The 22,086-nt window shown below is 35.9% G+C and overlaps 1 protein-coding gene across 1 annotated transcript; it reads right to left on the bottom strand.

Annotated features, from left to right (window-relative positions):
* Window positions 1-2,364: 2,364 nt before the first annotated feature.
* Window positions 2,365-19,567, bottom strand: LOC131079305 (multiprotein-bridging factor 1b). The gene is made up of 4 exons (XM_058017214.2): window positions 19,123-19,567; window positions 17,363-17,446; window positions 2,988-3,070; window positions 2,365-2,880 (listed from the first exon to the last, which is right to left on the bottom strand). Exons 1-4 carry the CDS (start codon window positions 19,262-19,264, stop codon window positions 2,758-2,760), a joined length of 432 nt encoding a protein of 143 aa, XP_057873197.1. The 5' UTR covers window positions 19,265-19,567; the 3' UTR covers window positions 2,365-2,757.
* Between the last annotated feature and the right edge of the window lie 2,519 nt (window positions 19,568-22,086).

Here is a 22,086-nt window from a genome sequence, read left to right as displayed (position 1 = left end):
TGCTACCATATTTTAGGTGAAAACACAAACCTTTACACAAGCTAATATTTTTCAACATTGAAAAAACATAACATTTTGAAGGTATGTAACTCCCTCTTAAAAAGAAGTGTGTTGTTAGCACACATAATTCTTGTAACTTATAGTAATATGATTCTAACACTTCTACAATATTTATAACTTAAATTTATTTAAACTTCTTTTGAAAGTTTTCATAAATTTCATATTATCTTGTGTAAGTCTTTATTGAGAAGCTTGTGTGCACTCTAGAATATTTGAATAATTAGAAATAACTTACTATATGAATCTAACACTTTTACAATATTTATAACTTAAATTTATTTAAACTTCTTTTGAAAGTTTTCATATATTTCATATTATCTTGTGTAAGTCTTTATTGAAAAGCTTGTGTGCACTCTAGAATATTTGAATAATTAGAAATAATTCAACACACTTAAGCAAGATATCATTTTCATTAATATTAGTACATGACTAATTTTATATTTTAATATTTTAAAAACCATAAAAAAGTAAGGGAAAATTTTCAAAAAAATATATACCACTACAAAATTCCAATTTTATATCTCAATATTTTAAAAACTATAAAAAGGGAAAAAATTCCAATTTTATATTTTAACATTTTAAAAACCATAAAAAGAGGGAAATTTTCCCCCACATATTCTAAATCTACAATATTCCTAACATTGTCCTTTGGAGTGGGACCAATTATTATAATTTCTAATTATCTCTTCTCAATTCTCTTTTGCAATCTTCAATATGTATCAAATATTATTTTCCAAATGCACATATTTTTCATTTTACATATACTTTTTATTACTTTTATTGTTAATAATGTAATATCTTCTAAGGGGGCTAAAGGTCAGTAATATGTCAAATAAGGGAAATGCCTATGCAGCCATTGAAATGGCTCCTGATAAGACATTTGTTTGCATTTAATAATTAAATAAAATAACAAATACAGTTATGTTCTAATAATATTTTTTATTATTATTAGAAACCATTTTGGTGGTTGAGTAGACATTTCCTTAATAAGCCACTCCCTAAAAAGGTTTTTCTAAAACTAAAATTTGATAAAATAAAGTGGCAATCCAAGTGTTGTTGGGCATTTTTTGAGTTATGGTCTTTCGTTGGTTTGATGCTTCTACCCCATGCGGGCTTTGATGTCTATAGTTCTATGTATTATATTTGAATTTTTTTTGCTTGAGGTAAAGATTCCTATAGAACCTCCTAAAAGTCCTTTATTTCAATATTTGTAAAACCAATTATATGTTAGTAGGGTATTCTTTCCATGTTACACAAAACATCAAGATGCCATATAATATACAATTGCGATGTATTCATACAATCTCTTAAACCATCATTCATAAATCTCATTAAAGTAGATAGTACATTTACACAAATCATATAGAAAAACGTCATGCACACTTGTGAAGAATCAACATAATAAACAAATCACATGTAGAACTTGTTTTACAATCATCTGTCATTAAAAAAAATCCATTTTATTCAAAGCTTCATAGTCAATACACATCTTCCAAAAGCCAACCTTGAAGTGAGCAAATAAATTTAGATCTTATTCATAAACACAACTTTGAATTGGCCAATCAACTCAAAAAAAATTAACATTAAAAATACTAAAGATTATTTATGTATATTGGCAAATCAATTTGTGGCATCTAAGGCAATCCATGATTTTTATTTTTATTTTTATTTTGAGTTAAATGTACAGTACCCTATATATATTTTGTTCAATTCCCATATTGATTACATTTTATTACATTATTTGTTATCAATCTCCACTCATCCTATGGGAAATTTTATTCCATTACACATATATTAGCTTGATTAATACACACTGATGAAGAAACATCTTGTGAAAAAAAAAAATTTAAATCATAAATAAAAATGAAAAAAATGAAGGGGCATCAAATTTTAAATGAAAGATAAGTGTTCAAATCAAAATTTAACAATGAGGCAGCTACAATGGTAGAAGGATTAGTCATTACACATTACGACATTCCTACTCAATTAAAATAAAATATCATTAATTACAAGGTTGTGGCTTCAATGGAAAATTCAAGCTGCAATTTCAAAGAAATCCCTTTCGACTCCGAAAAACTAAAGCAAACAAAACGACAGCCAGAAAAGTTTGAGATTTGGGTTGAAATTTTACAAGCAGAAAGTGTTTTTCAGACCCAATTACCATTATCTCTTTCTACATGGATACATAAAATTTAAATTGATTTTTCCTAGCCATTGGAATATCTACCCACAATATAAATAAATAAAAAATTCATGCAGAAAATGTGTACAGAAAAATCCCAAATAAATACCTCGGGCACTAAATGTCATCAACCTGCGGATCATCTAATTTTGTTCTATTAAGAAACACAATGCATGATAATAGCATTGTTCACATTTACGTCAGAACATTTAACAAACAAACCACCAAATGTGATTCAAAACCCACCATAAAACCATCTCTTATATATTGTTAGTAGTTTCTGGATTATGTCAAATTATTTAGACTCAGAACCCGGACTCCAATGGCAGTACCATTTTACTAAACACGACTTCCCAGTGGCAGTACCGTTACGAAAACCTTGTTTACATGCATGTCCTGTACAGTTTTAAGAAATGAAAACATATGTCCTGTACAGTTTTAGAAATGAAAACATGAAGCTATTATAGAAGCAAACAACAGAAGTCTGACTCTACAAGAAAGCTGATTCGTGATGGTCACTTCTTTCCACCACGCAATTTTACCCCAAGAACCCGTTCTAGTTTTACAATGACCTGCTGATTGGGAATCGCTTTTCCCGACTCATATTCTTGAATGATCTGTGGTTTTTCATTGATTTGCTGTGCAAGAAAATTTAATGTATAAATTATTATCCAACCAAATTTAAAATCTGAATTAGAGAATATAGAGAAGAAAACCAAGCATATAAACAAGAAAGATGTGGTACCTGTGCCAGCTGGGCTTGTGTAAGCTTTTTGTCCAAACGGGCTTGCATGATATTTTTCCTTAATTCAGATGGAACTCGTTCATCTGATTATACAAGTTACAAATCATTCTTCATACCAAAGAAAATGTATATGAAAAGCGTCAGAAGCACAACAAAAACATGAACTTACACAAATATGCCAATTTTTATCACTCTGGAAGTAACTTCCTCAGCTAAGAAAACACAATTAAAGTATTCATTTCTATAACAAAAGAAAGGGCCAAATGTTTGCTCCACAAAAGCAATGTCTTCAAAATGAAAATGACAAAAGACTGAATCCCCATCAAAGTACAGACTATAGAAGTCCAGAGAATAAATCTTCCCTGAATGTCAGCTTCAAGGGTGTTTAAGATAACAAGATTATAGTGATCATAGTTTGCAAATGCTCAGTCAACAGCATAATCTACTTCTACTTCATATACATCACCAACTACTGAATATACTGGTTCATACACCCTTGCTTTTACTGGATCTACTACCTATGCTGCCTCTGGTGCTTCTAGCTCTGCTATTACTGGCTATAGGTCTGGATCACGAAGATCAGCATTTGGAACAGCATCACGAAGGTATGGATCTCGATCACTAGTCGTAAGGTCTGCCGGTCAAGCTGCTGATGCTGGATCTTGAGATGGAAGGTATGCTACGGCCCATGCTACTGGCTAGGACTATGTTACCAAAACCCGGAACAGGGTAAAATGCCACTGGTGGATAAGCTGCGTATGCTCCTAGATATGCTACTAGGTATGCTGCTGCAGGAACTACTTATGCCAGTTCTACTACTGAGGATTGCTGGATCAAGATCAGAATAAAGAACAGCTTAAACAACTGCTGCTTAAACAACAAGGTAAATGTGTGCTTCAACTGGGTCACTTGCATAAGCAACAGAATCAATGGCATAATCTACAGCATAACCAAGATCAAGATCAGAAGCTGCTGCATAATAGACATAAAGAACAGGATCTGCCTCTGCCTTAGAGATGCTGCTATTGGTCCATCGACTGGATCTACAAGAGCTTATGTCTTTGCCTTCGTTACTTATGCTGGTGGTGGATCTACTAGAAATGTCCCAAAAGTCGGAACATGCTACTCTGTTAAATATACTGAATCCACTAGATTAACTGCTTTAACAGCATAAACTTAAATAGCAGAATCCACCTATAAACTTATGCATAATCTACTGCTGCTTATGATGCGATAAATGTGGGTACTGGTGCTAGAACTACTACTGATGCTTACTCTCTACCTTTTCTTCTCTCCCAACCTATGTCTTTGCTTATGCTACTGGTGGTGCTTTATATACTAGTGCTAGTGGTGCTGGTTATACAACTGGTTCAAGATCTTCAACTTCATCACCCGAATCAACAGCTTTTTCGACAGGTGCTTCAACTGGGTCTACTAGGTCTGCTTATGCTTATGCCTCTAGGTCTTGATCTCGCTGTGTTGGTGGTGCTTCTTCGACTTCTTAATCAACAGCCTCATCAACTGCTTCATATACATCACATGCTGCTAGGTCTACTGAATCAACCGTTAACAAATAACGCTTATTGATGGACATCACTACTTGCTGTACATCACTATGAGAAGTAGCGTAGCGGGGATTTACAAACCTCACTAATAACGACAAGTAACAAAGAGAAAAGAAAGGAAGTTGTTATTTCTGAAGCCCAAATAAACTCATGCTTGTTCTTGATGAATTGCCGTAAAAACCTAAGCTGCAGGGTAAGACCATCCCGTATAAGGGCTATGGGAGAACCCTACAGCTATGCCGTACTGGGTAAAACCAACAGCATAAGGTTAGAGAGACTATGGGATAACGGGGGACTTCTCTATTAGGGCAGGTCCTCAGGTCCTTTCTCGACCTAAAGCATTGAGTGAAAACGCTATACCCAGAGGCAAGTTCTTATTCGCTTCGCTCACTTCTTATTCGCTTTGCTGAGTGCAGTAGCATAGCGGTTATGTGAACTAATAACTAATAACTATTCTTATTTCCCCCCCACCCCCTCATCGATTGATTGGATACCTTCACTGAAGAAAACTTTCCCCTGCTGACCATCAAATGATGGAACTATAGAATCTACGTAAAGAATTGACCTTCCTTACTGGTTGGCGAGAACTGAATGGGTAATGTCTGGAATATTTACATTTAATAACCTGGCCTGGGGCTCTGGCTCGATACGATGCGCAAGCAGGCTCGACTGATAAGGAGAGGACACATTTGAACTCTTAAATCTACAACTTTTCCGCAGGGACACCGGGTAGAGGACGTGATAGTGTATCAAGTCATAAGGCCAGGTTCCCCCTCACCCAATGAGTAACTTAGGATGCGTTCTCGCTCGACCAAAGGGTGAGGTACGTGTTGTGCTCGCCCATGGTAGGAGGGTGAGGTACGAGGTACGTTAAGTGAATCACCCTAACTTTACGTTTGTGAAATACTTTGTGTCAAGTTCTTCTCTCTCTAGTTACAGAAAGCACTTTATTTCTTCCCCTCAAAGTCGAACAATTGAGGGAATTGCCCCACTAATCCTGTTTTTACGGAGTTCTTTAGGAAGGGTGGCTCACCTGAAAAATGAGGGAGAGGAAGAATGGCTCACCTGACATCGGAAGGTGAAGAAGGATGGCTTGCTCTTAGGTAGGAGGGCAAGGGTTTGAACGCTCACTCATTCATATGGGTTCGAAAGGATGGAATTCCATAAAGACCAAACCAACTTCTATCTCTCGGCATTGAGCTGGTAAATTAAGTTCCTTCGTCTTGCTCTACTGACTTCGGTGGGTGGAAGATGAGTTGTTGTTGGCATGTTACGTATGGAATCGACTTCGGTCAACTATCATTTCTCAGTTCTATCTCGGTCCCCTATTTTATATTATTGTGAGAGTTACTTTATCGAAGATTTGCCTAGGTGTTCCAAATGCGTAAACCAATACATCAGTGAAGCGGGTAAGAAGTTGAGTTTACAAAAGGAGTTGGATTGATCGACCTACCGCATTGGCTGAACATCCCTCAACTTTCAATGCTGCATCCCAACCCTAGATCCAATCAAATGCCTCCAATCCCACCCCAACTAACAAACAAATCAATGATGGGAGCTAGCTGCCTTCGAAGACACACTCGACCTTTCAAACACTGCTCTCCAAGCTAACTCACTTCTTGAATTCCGTAACTCCGTAACTACCCCTTAGAATAGTAGGGCCACCCTGCTTCGGGAACCCTATGATTCCCACCCACCCGTGGATATAGAAGTGGTCACAGGCTGATTTATTAACCCTACTATTCTTAGCCAGGGTTGTTGCCGAACCAAAGTTAGAATAGAAACGGACTCGACCGGCGGAGAACTATAGAGCCCTATCTGAATTGAAATCCCTCCGCATTCATGCTAGCCAGATCTGACATTATGCACGGGTGCTGGGCAGCTTTCTTATTCTCTCCAAACGACTTTCCTGTACTAGCTGCCTTATGAATCCATGGGAGAACACCCTGTCAGTTACATGAGTTGGCAGGGCGGGGCTACACTGCTGCCATACATTACATATGTATATTCTGTCATATCAAACCAATCCCCGCAAAATTGATTGTACCAGGTGCAGGGTGCACTCTTTCTCTACCCCACGAAGGTATTCTGGGCATTTCTGTCTCACACAACAATTGTGAATACTTGGCAGCAAATCTGTCATTTCAATCACAACAATCCCTCATGTCCGTACGTTTCCCAATCCCCGGAGCCCACTCTTGTACGGGTACATCAGGATACTTGTTAATGCCAAGCCCAGGGAAATCATCAGCCAATGCATGCAGTATAAGGTAGATTAACAGAGAATTATACTTAAACATACTTCCATCAGATTTATTTAAATTAGTCAACTGTGTCATAGATTGAATCTGATATGTAGGTTGGCCAATCGCTAGTATGCGGTACTATTTTGCATTCATATAAACAGCCATAACAATATGGTGGTCATCTAACAGTCTGTCACTCTCCTCCCCAAGGGCTCTGACAATCATACCAACAAAATATATGACCCAGGTCTTTAATTCATTGATAGGAATGGGAAGTGCTGGTGCCTGTTGTCATTTAAGAACTTGGGCAGCATTTCAAAGCTGTAGAAGTATCTATTATTATTCTAGTATTCCTCCCCCATCTTCTTCACGGCTCCAGATTCTATCTCTTTCCAATTAATCTACCTCCCGGGGGGGTGCGATGAACCCGCCCCCTATCTATTTGCCTTTCATTGATTTAGAAATGCCCAGGAAAGAAAAGATTTCCCACCTGCTTCCCCGGCCTTGTATCGATCATCGATGCTTATTCTCACATCACGGGTAGAGCAAGAAGTGCGCACATCTCCGTTATCTTGAAGTGCGATAGGAGAGAGCATTTATGTACTTGGCCTTTGATAGCTCGAGGGGAGAGGACTCGATCTCCCTAAACTGGTTAATACGTATATAATAGACTACTCCATGGCACCTAATCAACTAACTACAGCCGGATCAGACTGATACTAAACTAGTGGATAACAAGACTTTTTTTTTTCATAATTTGATAGCTCGAGGGGAGAGGACTCCATCTCCCTAAACTGGTTAATACGTATATAATAGACTACTCCATGGCACCTAATCAACTAACTACAGCCGGATCAGACTGATACTAAACTAGTGGATAACAAGACTTTTTTTTTTCATAACTCCCAATCACCCTAATGAATAAAGAATGAATGCCATTCTTGCCAATTAGAAATGTCAATGAAACATTCTTTTTGGGTAGGAAGTGGCCTTGCCAACGAACACGTCTACACAGGGAGATCCCTATTCCTCGATCTAGCACCCATTATAGATAGGGTCGGTCAAACTCAGATCTAACGGATAAGGCAGTTTTCAGATTCCATTTTGTCTATCATTTCCACTCACCCCACCCATTCGCTCGCTTTTATGGTCCCGTTGAATATTGAGCAGCCCCCCACAAAAAGATTATTTACAAACACTAGCATGGGCCCTCCTTTAGGAGGGACAAGTATTTGGGTTGGGATACACATAGAAGGAGAACTCCATTAAAACTTCTCTGAAAAAGAGTACTATCAAGCTGTTGAATGAATGAAATAAGAAGAGTTGGTGGTTGAGTAAACTGATTATGGCTAAACAAGCTCACTTGCATCATCAATCAGATCAACATAAACCATTGCTTCTCTCACTTAACCGCTGCTCCGACCTCTGCACCTGGATTTGGATCTACTGGCCATTCTATTGGGGCACCTAACCTGGGATGCTAAGTAAGGATAGATGTGTTCTATGGGCTCTCTGTACGCCTTTATCTGGACTGAATAACAGACAGATGGCAAGACGGTAATGGGATGTGCCTTTGAATTGTACAGCTGGTGTAGAGTCTTTGTTATTAATCATTTCTAGTCCAGAGCGCAGCGTTTGCTTTAAGCCCCGGCATTGCGTCTCTTCATGTGTCCTGCTCCTAGAAGACAGGACCTTGCTTTATATACTATGCATTGATCCTTTCCATAGCAGGCAGTTTGACCAGCATTGAAGCAAGCATAGGCATCACCATCAGTTTAAGTCGTTTACTCAGCAGTTGAATGGATTTCTGAACTAATAGCAACTAGGAACAGGGGACAAAGAAGCCATTGATAGGTTTTTAGTAAGTTTTCTATTTGGATGCATAGGAAGGAGAGGCAGAGGCAGGCTTAGTTACACCAGACCTAGGCTTATTACATTGGCCCTACCTACACCGTACAATAGGTCCTATCCACACCTTCCTTACATACAGAGCTACGAAACTAAGCATACCCAAGCGTACTGAGGGGCACATTACCAGGGCTGGCATTCCTGCCTTGCTATGGATATGGTGATTCAGCTAAGGGTTCAATAACTGGGACTGCACCTGGAAATGGATCAACGTCGAACTGGTGATACCCCTACTTCTGATGGTTCCGGGTCAACCACTCGGTCAACAGGCTAAATTGGCAAATATACTAGTCCTAGCTATGCTGCCTACACCTTAGCTTATGTCTTTGTCTCTGTTTCTCTCGCCTCTTATGCTGGTACCTCTGCTATCGGGAATCCGCTTCTAGATATGCACAGAGCGGCAAGCTCAAAACTCCAACTTGGAGGGTATTTGGCAAAACTTGGCACCTTTAAAAAAAAACCTTCAGTTTTTTAAAAATAAAAATTGCACAATATAGCTAAAAATGTATCAAATGAGTTTGGTGGGAGTCTGGGGGCCACGCCCCTAGCGGGGTTGAGAAGAAGCACCCCTCACAGGGGTCTGGGGGCAGCACTCCTCATGGGATTGTCCACCAAGTCCAAATGAAGACCTTCAAAACCAAACAAACCTTCATGGCACACACCATTTTCATAATTTTTTAAAAGGCAAAAGGCAAAAAACAGAGTTTTTGCAGTGTCTAACACATTTTTTTCCTAAATTTTGACATGTTGCTGGCGCCACAACTTAATAGAAAAAAATCATCAATTTTTGGTGAGTCTTGGAGAGTACTCGCCAAAAACTCAGCGAGTTCTTAAAAAAAACTCAATGAGTAAACCTCACGAAAACTTGTAGAGAAAACAAAATGTAAGTACAAGGGAACTCACCAATTATGTAAAATATGATTGTGATCATGATCACAATAGCACATCTATAGATAAAGAGGACAAATATGAAGATGATTTGATATTCCACTCTTAGATGATGTGTGCTTGTATTAATAGTATGGCCAAGGCAATGACAATTTAAAAACATATGCAATTTATGTTGCTCTCCATTTACTGTCTGATGAGAACCCTACATCTCTGTTTGTGATGCTTCTGCAAAACATTATTCCACTTTTTTCATTTATTAGTTTTAGAAGGTTGTCATTAATTCTGTTTACATGAACTGATAGATGAGAATCCCTTTCAGAAATTAACGATCATGAGAAATGGCCCTAAATTATGATATTCTTTTCTCAAATTTATGTTATATATACATATGTAGCTAAAGTAAAATAAAATAGGTGCATTTTTAAGATGATGTATTTAAGATATCACAAAAAATAAATAGAGAGGTATAGAAAAACTGAAAAAGAAGATAAATTTTAGTTAAAAAAATATAAGTGATAAAACACATTTAAAGAAGTATGCTCTGAGAATCAATACTAATGCCACTGAAATAAATCAAGGATGCTAAACAAGATGGTGTGAACTATAAAAGTGATAAAAGCTTCAACCGGCATAATGAAAATCCTAGCTAAACTATGACTAATCAAAGAGATTAGTCATATTTGCAATATACAAAATATCCAAAGTCTTGGGTGAATGGTTGATGAGAACCACTCAATTTTTTGTTTCTGATGCTTCTTCAGAACACTATTCCACTTCGCATCTAGAAACTAGTCATTTTTGCTTGCATGATTTGACTAATATAAATTCCTTCAAGAAATGAGCCTCATTTGTGATGTCCTCACTTTGTTCCTTTTGCCTAAGCGCACATGTATTTAGAAATCTTCAATGTAATTAAAGCAAGAAAATAACCACCAAGATCACAGTCAAAGAATCTCATTTTAAAAATTGGAAACTGTGGCTTGCATAAATTAAAATCACCTATATATTTCCTAAGTTGCAAGGTTCGGCCCCAAGCACCCTTAGTACCGGTCTGGTTTGAACCGGGTAGTGCTCCAGATCCAATAAGCCTGTGGGTCTGGCTAGGGTGCGTGCCTAGGCGCACCGATACGTCTAGGGCGAACCCAGACATCTGGGCACCGTTTTTTGTTTTGTTTTTTTTGCAAAATTTAATTTTTTTGGAGTCCAATTCACCCTAAAAGCAAAACGAAACCTAAAAGTAAGTTTTAAAAACCTATGGAGGTTTATTTTTCTCATTTATTTTGCAAGAAGTTGTGCAAGTTGACCAAACTCAAAGTTTGGCTTCAAGCATCGACTAGAAGTTGAAGATCAATTTTTGAAGTTTGATCAGGTATTGCAACTTCATTCTTACTCATTTGCAAGCTTCCATTGGCTGAAAGAGGTTAGATTTTTTTTAAAAATTTCATCCATTTTTGTTTCACAAACATGAAACATTATTTATTTGGTTTAGCTATTTTTTTCTATTCTTTTGTTTTTGTTTTTAAATGTGTTTATAAAATTTCTTTCCATAGGAACTAGAATGGCATCTACCTCTTCCTCCATAGGCACAAATGAACAACAAAAACACAAAACAGATCCAATTCTCCTCTATGGAAATATGTTGATATTATACGACCACTTCTAGGAGGTGGGGATTCCATTGCAAATGTCGGGGATGTGATGTAGAATGTAATAGTTCATATATTTGGGTGGAAGACCATTTGTGTGGAATACCATGAAGAGACATCAAAAAATGCCCTAGAAAAAATAGTGTGCCTCTATTACATGAGACTGCTAAAATATATTAGGGAGCATGAAGAAGCAGAATGGAGAGAAGCCCGTACATTAAACCAATCCGTTTCAAAAAAATCAAAAAGAATGCAACCCCCATCTAATCCCAATATTATGGTAGAAAACCACCCAATTTTTTCGCAGCTAAACCTGAAAGTGAAGCACCCATTATACAAAAAAGATCAAAGGGGACTTTAGAAAGTACATTTCAAAATGAGAGTCGAGACATTGCTGACCAAGATGTAGCAAGATGCATATATGCAAATAGGTTGGCTTTCAATGTTGTCTGCTCCCCATATTGGAAAAAGATGTTGAAAAGTGTTAAAGAAGCTCCAAAAGGATATAAGGGCCCCAAGTTATGGGAAGATACGTGGCACCTTGTTGGAAAGAGAGGTCAAGGGGGTTGAAGATGCGTTGAAGCCCATAAGGGATTCGTGAATTGAGACGTGTATCAATTGTCCTCTGAAGGGCCAATGTTTTTGAAAGTTGTGGATTGTAAGGGTCAGGTAAAAGACGCACAATTTATTGCAGATATTCTCATCTCTGCCATTGAGACAGTGGGTCCCTGTAATGTCATTTTCATAAGAGGTGTTTTGGGTGCAGCCATAATTATGTTCAAGATAAGTCAAACTAGGCCCAATTTTCTTAATAACAGTGTTTCTTCAGATTTCCATCTAGTGGGTATAGAGGGGCAGAAAAAAATATTCCCAGATTTTGTCAATGGCTGGGTGACAAATATTAAAACAACTTACACAAATTAAAAGCAACTGAAATTTTGAAAAATAGATGCAATGTGCTGAATTTACAATGACAGTCTTCCCCCTTCTTATAAGCCTTTTAGAGCTTTTAACATCATTTTCCTTAAAAAACTGAACAGTTCTCTTTTTTGTTTTTATGCACCAAATAGAACGGCTGTCCAATCCTGAAAAAGGGACATCACCTCAAAGTCCTCAATTCCCCATGACATCAGACACATCCCCTAGACCCTCGGGGACACATCCCTATGAACATTGCTTAATAATACTACACATTCAGCCTACTGCAGGAAAATTTAAAGACTTACAGCAATGAAAAAAAATTCCATATTTTATAACATAATCATACTCAGCACCAGTATAGTGTTTTCACAAAATGTATACCACAGTTTAAACACGTTGGAATTATTTAAGTTATCATGATTCCCAAAAATCTATTCCTCAATGATTATTCCAATATAATATATATATTCTTTGGTTTCTCCATGTATGTAACCAGATTTTTCACATACTTTATTTAAAAATGATTCCTAATTAAAATTAAACGCATGCTTCGCTCTGTGCAAGTCCATTTCAGTTTGTGCAGTTACTTATGATTCCTAATGTAAACTATAAGTACCTTAAAATCTGTGTGTTTCCGAATAATTACTAATGTAAACTAAAAGTATGTTTCAATCTATGCAGGACCGATCTGTTGCAAGTTCAAACCAATATATACCTTCAGATATTTCCTCAGGTATTGATGATAACTCACTTCATAGAAGAGTTTAAGGTTCTTCAGTAAAAAGAACAATAGTCATGAGAAAGAAAAACAGCCATAGGTGGCAATGCTCCATTCTGAGAGTAAACTGCTCTTATGCTAATGAGTGTGGAGGAGGTACTTGAATGAGAGACAGACACACTTGCATCATGAAGCAATGGCAGCATCAAACATTACTCGAAATCTCAGATACCAGTTCTTGGGGAAAAAGGCTGGGTCCGGGTTCTGGTTCTTGCCCGGTCCTGGTCCGAGCCTGGTTCTCCCTGGGTTCCACCCGGGTCCCGCCCAGGTGGCCGGGTTCGCAGAACCCACACAGAACCCGGCCACCTGGGCAGGACCTGGGTGGAACCCAGGGAGAACCCAGGCGGACCCAGGAGAACCAAGGCCTGTGGGTTCCCAAAAACAGGGCCCACGGGTCATAAAAGTCAAAAAAGTATAACCAAACATGAAACTTTTAGGTCAAAAAAGTCAAAAAAAGTATAAACAATCTTGAATCAGTTTGAAACTTGAAACTTCAATATCATCTTTTTTGCAAATTATGAATATGATATTACATTAACGATATATGAATATCAAATAATTTGTTGGCATTGGCAATTATGGATTTATGATTTATGATTTATTTGTTATCATTTACGTATCATTGTATGGGAAAGTTACATTGTGTGTTTCATATTTGTATGTTTGAACTATGAACATATATAGTTTTGATGTTTGAACATATATATAATATATGACATATGTATATATATAAAATTAAAATATATATATGTACAGACGTACCCGTAACTGTACCCAAGAAGAAAAAAATTTTGCTGAATCCGTGAATCCGTACCCGAATCGGTAACTTAGCTCGAAATGATAGAATGTTGAAGAATCTTGCAAGCCTTCTTCCAAAAACACAACTACGTGTTGATGAAATTTAGAAGTGATAGTAATAGAGATAAACAGTGCATTATTACTTAGACTGTCAACAACTACATAGATGCAACTCCCATTGTTCACTTTAGGGGAACCTTTAATAGAGTCTGTGTTGGCAGATTACCACTTTTGAATAATTCTAATGTGTTTTCCAGACTTTAATTGTTTCTATTCTCTGTTAATTTCGCACTTCTTACAATTTGCTACAAAATTGTTGAACTTGACATCATTCTTCAAACCCTTCCTTCCCCTTGTAGATCTTCCAACTTTGTGCACAAGTTTGGAAAACCCAATGTTTTTGACCAACAGAAAAGTGTGGCTTTCAATGATAGTCTTTGCTTTCAAAGAAAATGTATGTTGAGGATGAAGAGATCCGAATGTTTATCACCAATCACCACATGTCGCAAGGCATATACAAAACACCCTCAAATGATCAAATCAGACATGTGGTGGCAACTCCTATGAGACAACGAATCTTGTTAGTTTTTGCCACCCAGCTCTAAAGGATAGTGTTTGTTCCATATTGCGGGAAGTGTTTTTCAACCTACTTCCGCACAACATAAGCATGGTGAGCATAATAAAAGTTTGAAACATCCCTCGTAGGAAGGCTTCTTTGATAGCAAATAGAAGCAATGACAACAATGATGATGAGATGGATGCAGAAGAGCCAAAAGAGAAATCTTATACACAAAGACATGAAGAAGATTTTAAAAAAATCAAAAATAATTTAGCCATGTGATTTCTTTAAGGAGAATCAAGTAAAATAACAAAGGGAAATTATAATTAATAAGAGATACAAATAGTTGTGACTCTTGAAAGAAAAGGGTATTTAAACAAGACCAAGCAAAGGAGAAGGATATCATTGGAAAATACATTTATAGATTCATTTATCACTCCTTGGGGAGTATAAATCAATATTCTAAGAGCTTGAGGACAAACCCCTGACTGAAATTGAAGGACAGAAATCCTTAACTTCTCTTGTCAAGTTAGTGTACAAAAACCCCTGATTAGGGCAGAAATTAGAAACATTTCAAAGACATTCATACAAAGTGAGACAGCTGCAAATTTGAGGAAGAATTACAGCAGAGGCTACAGGATAAGTTTTATATTTTCAGAGATACATAAGCTTTAAATTCAGATTATATAATCAAAATTATAATTTTAGGATAAATTTATATTTACAATTAACTATGCAATCATTATAGTGAGTTAAAGTTATTTATTTAAGGAAAACTAAGGAAAATTTAAAAAGGGACATTACACCTACAAACTTGGATACAAGATGCTAAACTCTGAATAAAAAATCAAGATGAAATTCTCGCCCAACAAGTGCAAGTAGCAATCATAAAATGACCCTTCTGTTTGTGTATCCATGTGTCTGTGACTAATCTAGGATGAATCATTGCTAAAAAGATGGAAGCATCCACTTGATGGTATGATTAATTTATCTAAGTCAATGGAAATTAGTAAAGCTAGTAGACGAAGGCAATTCGTTGATAATAGCAGAATCATGAATGCTTGATGGAGCATTTCAAATTCTTGTGCTTAGATATATTCTATAATTGGCAGCACCATTTGGAAGCAAGCATGCCTTCAAGGGAGGCAGCCAAGATGGTAACACTCAAACCAACTACGTCATAAACGTTAAGAAATTGTTGTCCATCACTCTATTAGCTTGGTGAGCATTGTAATGCTTTAACTAACTTCACAAAGGTTTATGGGTGAACTCACAATACTGGTTCCCACTTTTTGGCCAACTTTGACACTTAGATGAACATTTTGAAAAAAAACCTTCACTTTCCGACACCTATAACTTTTAAACCATTAAGAATTTGAAGATGATATAAACTAGTGATTTGTAACATCTTGTCTGCAAATTCTAAATATATTGTTTCCAATTTTTTTTGAAAAAAATTGTATTGATTTTTCCATCTCCCTTGAAAAGTAGTTTTTTACAGCAAACAACATTTTTTAAGAGTGATGTGATCCCGAAACACACAACTTTTTTTCTATAAATGATAAAAACTTAGTTCTTTCAAATTTTGATTTGTAACATCAATACCCAATGCATGCAATTGGTTTGATAGTGGTATGTTGAATATTTTTCATTTTATTAAGTTTTGAAGACAAACTAATTATAATTTAAACATAGGTGTACCGTGTACGTTTGAACACAAAACTTGTTCTATATATATCGAAATTCAATTTATTTATTTTTGTTAGAAAGAAGACATCAATATCTAGTGCATAGATATTTTTCAGAATTTTTTTGAATTAGTTTACTATTTTTCCCAATGCATTGAACAAAAAAGTTCATGTTCGGTGAAAAACCTATGTTTGGTAAAATTAAAAAAAAAAATCATAATAAACTCAATATGTAATTAAATTATAGTCATTGAAAAGCTTGCTTCAAGGACTACCATAATACATTTTGGGTTGTCAAGATTGTTCCATTTAAGCCTTCAACCAGAGGTTTGAAGGCCAAAAATATGCAGAAATTTGTAGAAAGTTTCAGAGAAGTGTAAAAAAGGGGTTCCACTACCATAAGATAGTGCAACCAGTTCTTTGGCACTTTGACCATTAATATCCCACCAATTGGTAACTAATCTGTCTCTGTTGTGCACATAAACCTTAACTAGCATTTAATCATTAATCACACAAAGCATACCAACCCCGAACCATCTCATCCAAGGCACACAATAGGTTTCAGGACATTCACATAGAACAGACAGGATTGAAACAATTCACAACAGATTGTACCATCATCTAGAATAGACTTATGCCTTGCATAAATTAGATCAACCATTTCCATGCAATAAAAAAAACTTACACAGCTGCGCAGAATACACACATTGGAGCACAATGATATGATTTGGAACATGATTCAGTATTGTAGCAATTATGTATCATATCAAATCTCTGGATCTGTCTACAGATACAAACTTAGCATAAACAAATTGATTATAAAGGCTTATACCAGGCTCAACTAGCAGATGTGCACCATTAATGTTCTTTAACTTCGTAGATGGCATTTGGGCCACTGAAGATATATACTCTTTATCGACCATGCAAGTATCTTTCTTACAATATTTTATATTAGTCATATATTACTGATTACTTGATTAAAAAATGAGTGCACACCACACAATTATCAAAAAGTGTCCATCATATAAACTAGCCAACATGCCCATGTCAATACCAATGTTACTTTGCTCCTAATTCTCATTCTGCACATCTAAAATGTTCGGCAAAGAAGAAAATTGAAGCTGCTTTTTCGTCAAATTTTCTCCAATAAGTAAATAACTTCAAAACTTTGTTAACAAGCTGAAAAAAAAAGCTTTATTTATTACACATGGCCAGCCCCGTTTAAGTTCAATGCACTGCATACTTCAATTGTAGGAATAAAGCATAAGAATGTGGACGTATAATATGAAAGAAAACAAATAATTTTTCATTATCCATACTTTCTAGAAGAAAATAAGCAAGTAAACAACTCCATTCAGATTTAAAGGAAACATACGAGAAAGAACTTCTGTCTCATCATCAAGCTTCTTGGTATTCAAGCTGGTGCTGCTTGAGGCTGCCTTGTTTGATCCTGCATTGACTACAGAAAATAAATCATCAATCAGAATTCTCACAAGCTGAACCACAACATACACAGCATTAACGATAAATTCAATCAATCATTTACAGAATTGCTTCTGAGTGAATAGTTGACTCCTAGTTCTTACAAATTTAAGCATATACACATCAGGAAACCAAATTCAACCATTTTCAGGATAATTTCTGAGTGAAACCATTCTTATCAAACTCACTTTCTCTTGAAAAAAAGCATATTTTACTATATCGTGCTCTTAATTTATCTGTTGTATTAACAAGTATGCCTCAAGTGGTCCTTCAGGGATAGACTGATCAGAATATCATTAATGTCAAAAGAAAAAGGAAAATGAAAGTTCCCAAAAACCACACACGTAACCTAAAATAGAACAGAAAATTAATGCCAATCGGAAAAGGAAAAAACTCCTAATTTACTGCTCAAACGCTAGGTTCCTATTATGTACCTCCAACCCTGAATAATCCAATAAAAAAAAATTGTAGTGTCAAAGAGAATAAGGCGTGCATTTTGAAATAACCAGTCTTGAGCTTACATTTCGTTTCATTATAAATTTTTAATGCCAGTATGATTCAACTGCAATAACAAAGCTGTGGGCTATTGCCAAGTAAACTAAGAAATTTTCCGTCAAACTTCAAACTTATTCAGCAAATGGTTAGGAAATACGAATTGCATACTTCTTGGGAGCATTCAATTAGGACAAGAAGTATGAAGAAGATTCCTAAAATAGTTTTAAAAGAGCCTCCTATACTGGAAAAAGGACAATAAACATGTAAATCAAATCCCATTAACATTTAAGATCTAAATTTTAACATGTTCCCAATAAGCAAAACTGTCCAGTGTCCTGGAAACCCCTATGCATATATAGATGGGGCAACTTTTCGTGACTTTGACGCAAAATTGCAAAACCATCAAAAATTTATAGAACAAGCCAAGTAAATCAATAGCAACTTCAAATAAAGCAATATGACTATATATTACTTCTAAGTACACTCGCTTCCAAGAATGGTATCTGGGGCGCCTAGAGCAAAAGAATCCAAACAGCGGCAAACTAGACACTACTCTACTGCCTTTTTATCATCAACCCAATAATTGATTTTTAAATATGCAAAGGGCTGTGGTTCAACAGTAGACAAGTATGCCATACATGCCAATGCCACAAATTCAAACCCCATTGGTGACTCGTCAATAGGGTAGCCATACTAACCAATCAATAGTAATAATAAGGTTTTTAGATTTAGTACAGGTGGAATTGCCAATTCCAGTGGTGGAGAATTTGTGTTCTTGAAAGAGGTCACAAATTCAAATCTCATAATGGAGTAGGGTGTGTACTCATTTCAGCTTCGGCCCATTAACTATTAAAAAAAAAGGTTTTTAGGTTTTCTAGGGTTTGTATTGAAAAAGAAAAAAAGAGAGACAACACGTCCAACACGTGATTCAGCTAAAAGGCACATCAAATACAGCGATTTTAGGGCAGCCGTAACTCATAAATAAAGAAGAACAGAACCCGCAAAATAAAACGCAGATACAATTTACTGATCTGATCCATACAAGAATAATCTCTACGGCTACAAAAGTGCAGACGGATAAGGCTAAATACAAATAACAAACAAAGAAACAGTTTTTTTCCATTTAAAGAAACATCGAAAAGGAGTTGAGAGCAATACATTTTCTAATAGTTTCGATGGGCGCTCCGGTTCGTCGGGCGGCATTGACAGCCTTGTCATCTTTCTTGGCGGCTGAATTGGGTGCCTTTTTTCTGATTACGACGGGTTCCCAGTCCTGACTGATCGGCCCGACTCCTGCCATTTTTCCTCTGTAGTTGCTGCTTCGGCTCACACCCTTACACCCACCTCTTTCGAACAGGGATGATTAGCAATAGCGTTTTTGTTGATGAGATGAATACGAAAAAAGTAATGTTGCGTACAGATGATCCACTCAATGGCAATCTATAAAGGCGATCGACAACTCAATAACCCAAAAATTGACTCGGGTTTCAAAGAGACGATTCCGATATGTCTTTTAATGTTGATCCAACTTTTGGGTTGAAGTAATGATATTTTTATGTGTGAAATGTTTTTGGTAGGGTAGGAGTAGGGGAAGAGCACAAGTAGTCGTTATAGCTAATTTTGAGCACCCACAGATCGGTATATCGGATTTTAAATTTATTTTTTTTGGTTGTCTTCATATACGACATAACTGCTTAAACCTATTGATTTGGTTTCTGGATAGTAACAATCCGATCTCTACGAGTCGTTATGCGTCGAAAGAATCAAAAAGTGGTCATTTCAAAGTGTCGCTCGATACTTGATCTCTTGTGCGCCAATACCCACACACGAAAAGGCCAATATCTATTTATAAAATACCTAAAAACTAATATGTTTTTTACCTTTTTATAAAAAAAAAATTAACCTAAAAAGTTTACGTTATGCATGTTATTAAAAATACATTGAATATAAAAATATTTAAAATGGGTGGTCAAAAAAATTGTTGACCACCCATAACCCCCTTCCTGCGTATGCATTATGGGTCCACGTGGCACGAACTCCCGCTATCTTTTTTGCCCTAAAAACTTAGGGAAATGAAGATATTTTGTGTCATTTTGTTCATTCGTCGTCGACTCTCCTCCATTTCTCCTCTGCAACATTTCGTCGGCCCTTCTGTGCTCCCAGATAACAATCGCACTCTTCCTCCTTACATATTGGATGTCCAATGATGGTTTTGCTCCTTCGCAACTACATTATGCTTTGTCTATTGATGATTTTTTTGTATGCAATTTAGGGTTTCATTTCAATGCTTTATTACAGGTTAATAATGTCGAAATTCTCACAAAGAATGGCAAAACAATTGAATATCTCTTTGTTTACTTCGAAACCCCTTCATTATTTTTCATTTCATTTTATGGTTGCACTGTTAAATGGTCTTTCTCTGTTTATAATGCTGAAATCCTCACAGAGAAAAGCAAAACAATTGATTATCTCTTCCTTTTCTTCGAAACCCCGTCATTATTTATCGTTTCATTTTATGGGTGTGCTGCTAAATGGTGTCTCTTTGTTTATAATATCAAAATCATTACAATGAATGCAAAAAAAAATGATTATTGTTCATAATTGTTCGAAACCCCTTCATTATTTATCATTTCATTTTATGGGTGCGTTGTTAAATGGTGTCTCTATGTTTATAATGTCAAAATCATTACAGTAAATGCAAAAAAAATTGATTATTGTTCGTAATTGTTCGAAACCCCTTCATTATTTATCATTTCATTTTATGGGTGCGATGTTAAATGGTGTCTCTCTGTTTATAATGTCGAAATCATTATAGTGAATGCAAAAAAAATTGATTATTGTTCATAATTGTTCTAAACCCCTTCATTATTTATCATTTCATTTTATGGGTGTGTTGTTAAATGGTGTCTCTCTGTTTATAATGCTTAAATCATTACAGTGAATGCAAAAAAAATTGATTATTGTTCATAATTGTTCGAAACCCCTTCATTATTTATCATTTCATTTTATGGGTGCGTTGTTAAATGGTGTCTCTCTGTTTATAATGTCGAAATCATTACAGTGAATGCAAAAAAAATTGATTATTGTTCATAATTGTTCGAAACCCCTTCATTATTTATCATTTCATTTTATGGGTGCGTTGTTAAATGGTGTTTTTCTGTTTATAATGTCGAAATCATTACAGTGAATGCAAAAAAAATTGATTATTGTTTATAATTGTTCGAAACCCCTTCATTATTTATCATTTCATTTTATGAGTGCATTGTTAAATGGTGTCTCTTTGTTTATAATGCCAAAATCATTATAGTGAATGCAAAAAAAATAGTACAATAAAAATTAGTACATAAAAATTAGTCAACTATTAATTTTTCAGCTATAAGAGCCTTGAAAGGTCCTGGTTAGGTACAATATTGGTCTTTATGTTCCTAAGAGAGCTAAATCATGGAAACTCCTTCCTTTGAGTGACCTTTTGGCGGGTAACTTCCCTATAACCCCTTTAGGATCCAATGTCTTTAAAACAATTTGAAAGGCGTGGGAATACATTAGAAGTCACATTATCCACAATAGGGTCATTATTGATGGTAGTAATAAATGTCGTGAGAGATCCATAAGGTGGAGTCTCCTATATAAGGACAAGCCCCTAGCCCTTTTACAAAGTTGTTCTGCCAAGAGTTGGCATCTTAAAGGCATCCAATATTTTAATGATATAATTTGTAATGGGCAATTGAAAACTTGGGCTACTTTAAGACAAGAGTTTGACATTCCTATCTCCAATTGGAAAACATATTTTGTTCTTAAAGATGCTTGCAACTAGCTATGCCTTCCTAAGAATTGCTCTTGGGGCAGTGAGAGATTTAAGTCCTTGAAGTGGTAAGATGGGTCTGCCTTATTTAAGATTAATGCTAAAATTGGTGTCTCTCTATTTATAATGCCAAAATCATTACAATGAATGCAAAAAAAATTGATTATTGTTCATAATTGTTTGAAACCCCTTCATTATTTATCATTTCATTTTATGGGTGCGTTGTTAAATGGTGTCTCTCTGTTTATAATGCCAAAATCATTACAGTGAATGCAAAAAAAATTGATTGTTCGAAACTCCTTCATTATTTATCATTTCAT

Source organism: Cryptomeria japonica, chromosome 7 (assembly GCF_030272615.1).
Source record: "Cryptomeria japonica chromosome 7, Sugi_1.0, whole genome shotgun sequence".
Classification (NCBI taxonomy): domain Eukaryota; kingdom Viridiplantae; phylum Streptophyta; class Pinopsida; order Cupressales; family Cupressaceae; genus Cryptomeria; species Cryptomeria japonica.
Note: the sequence above shows the minus strand (reverse complement) of the source record. Positions and strands in the feature narration are given on the sequence as shown.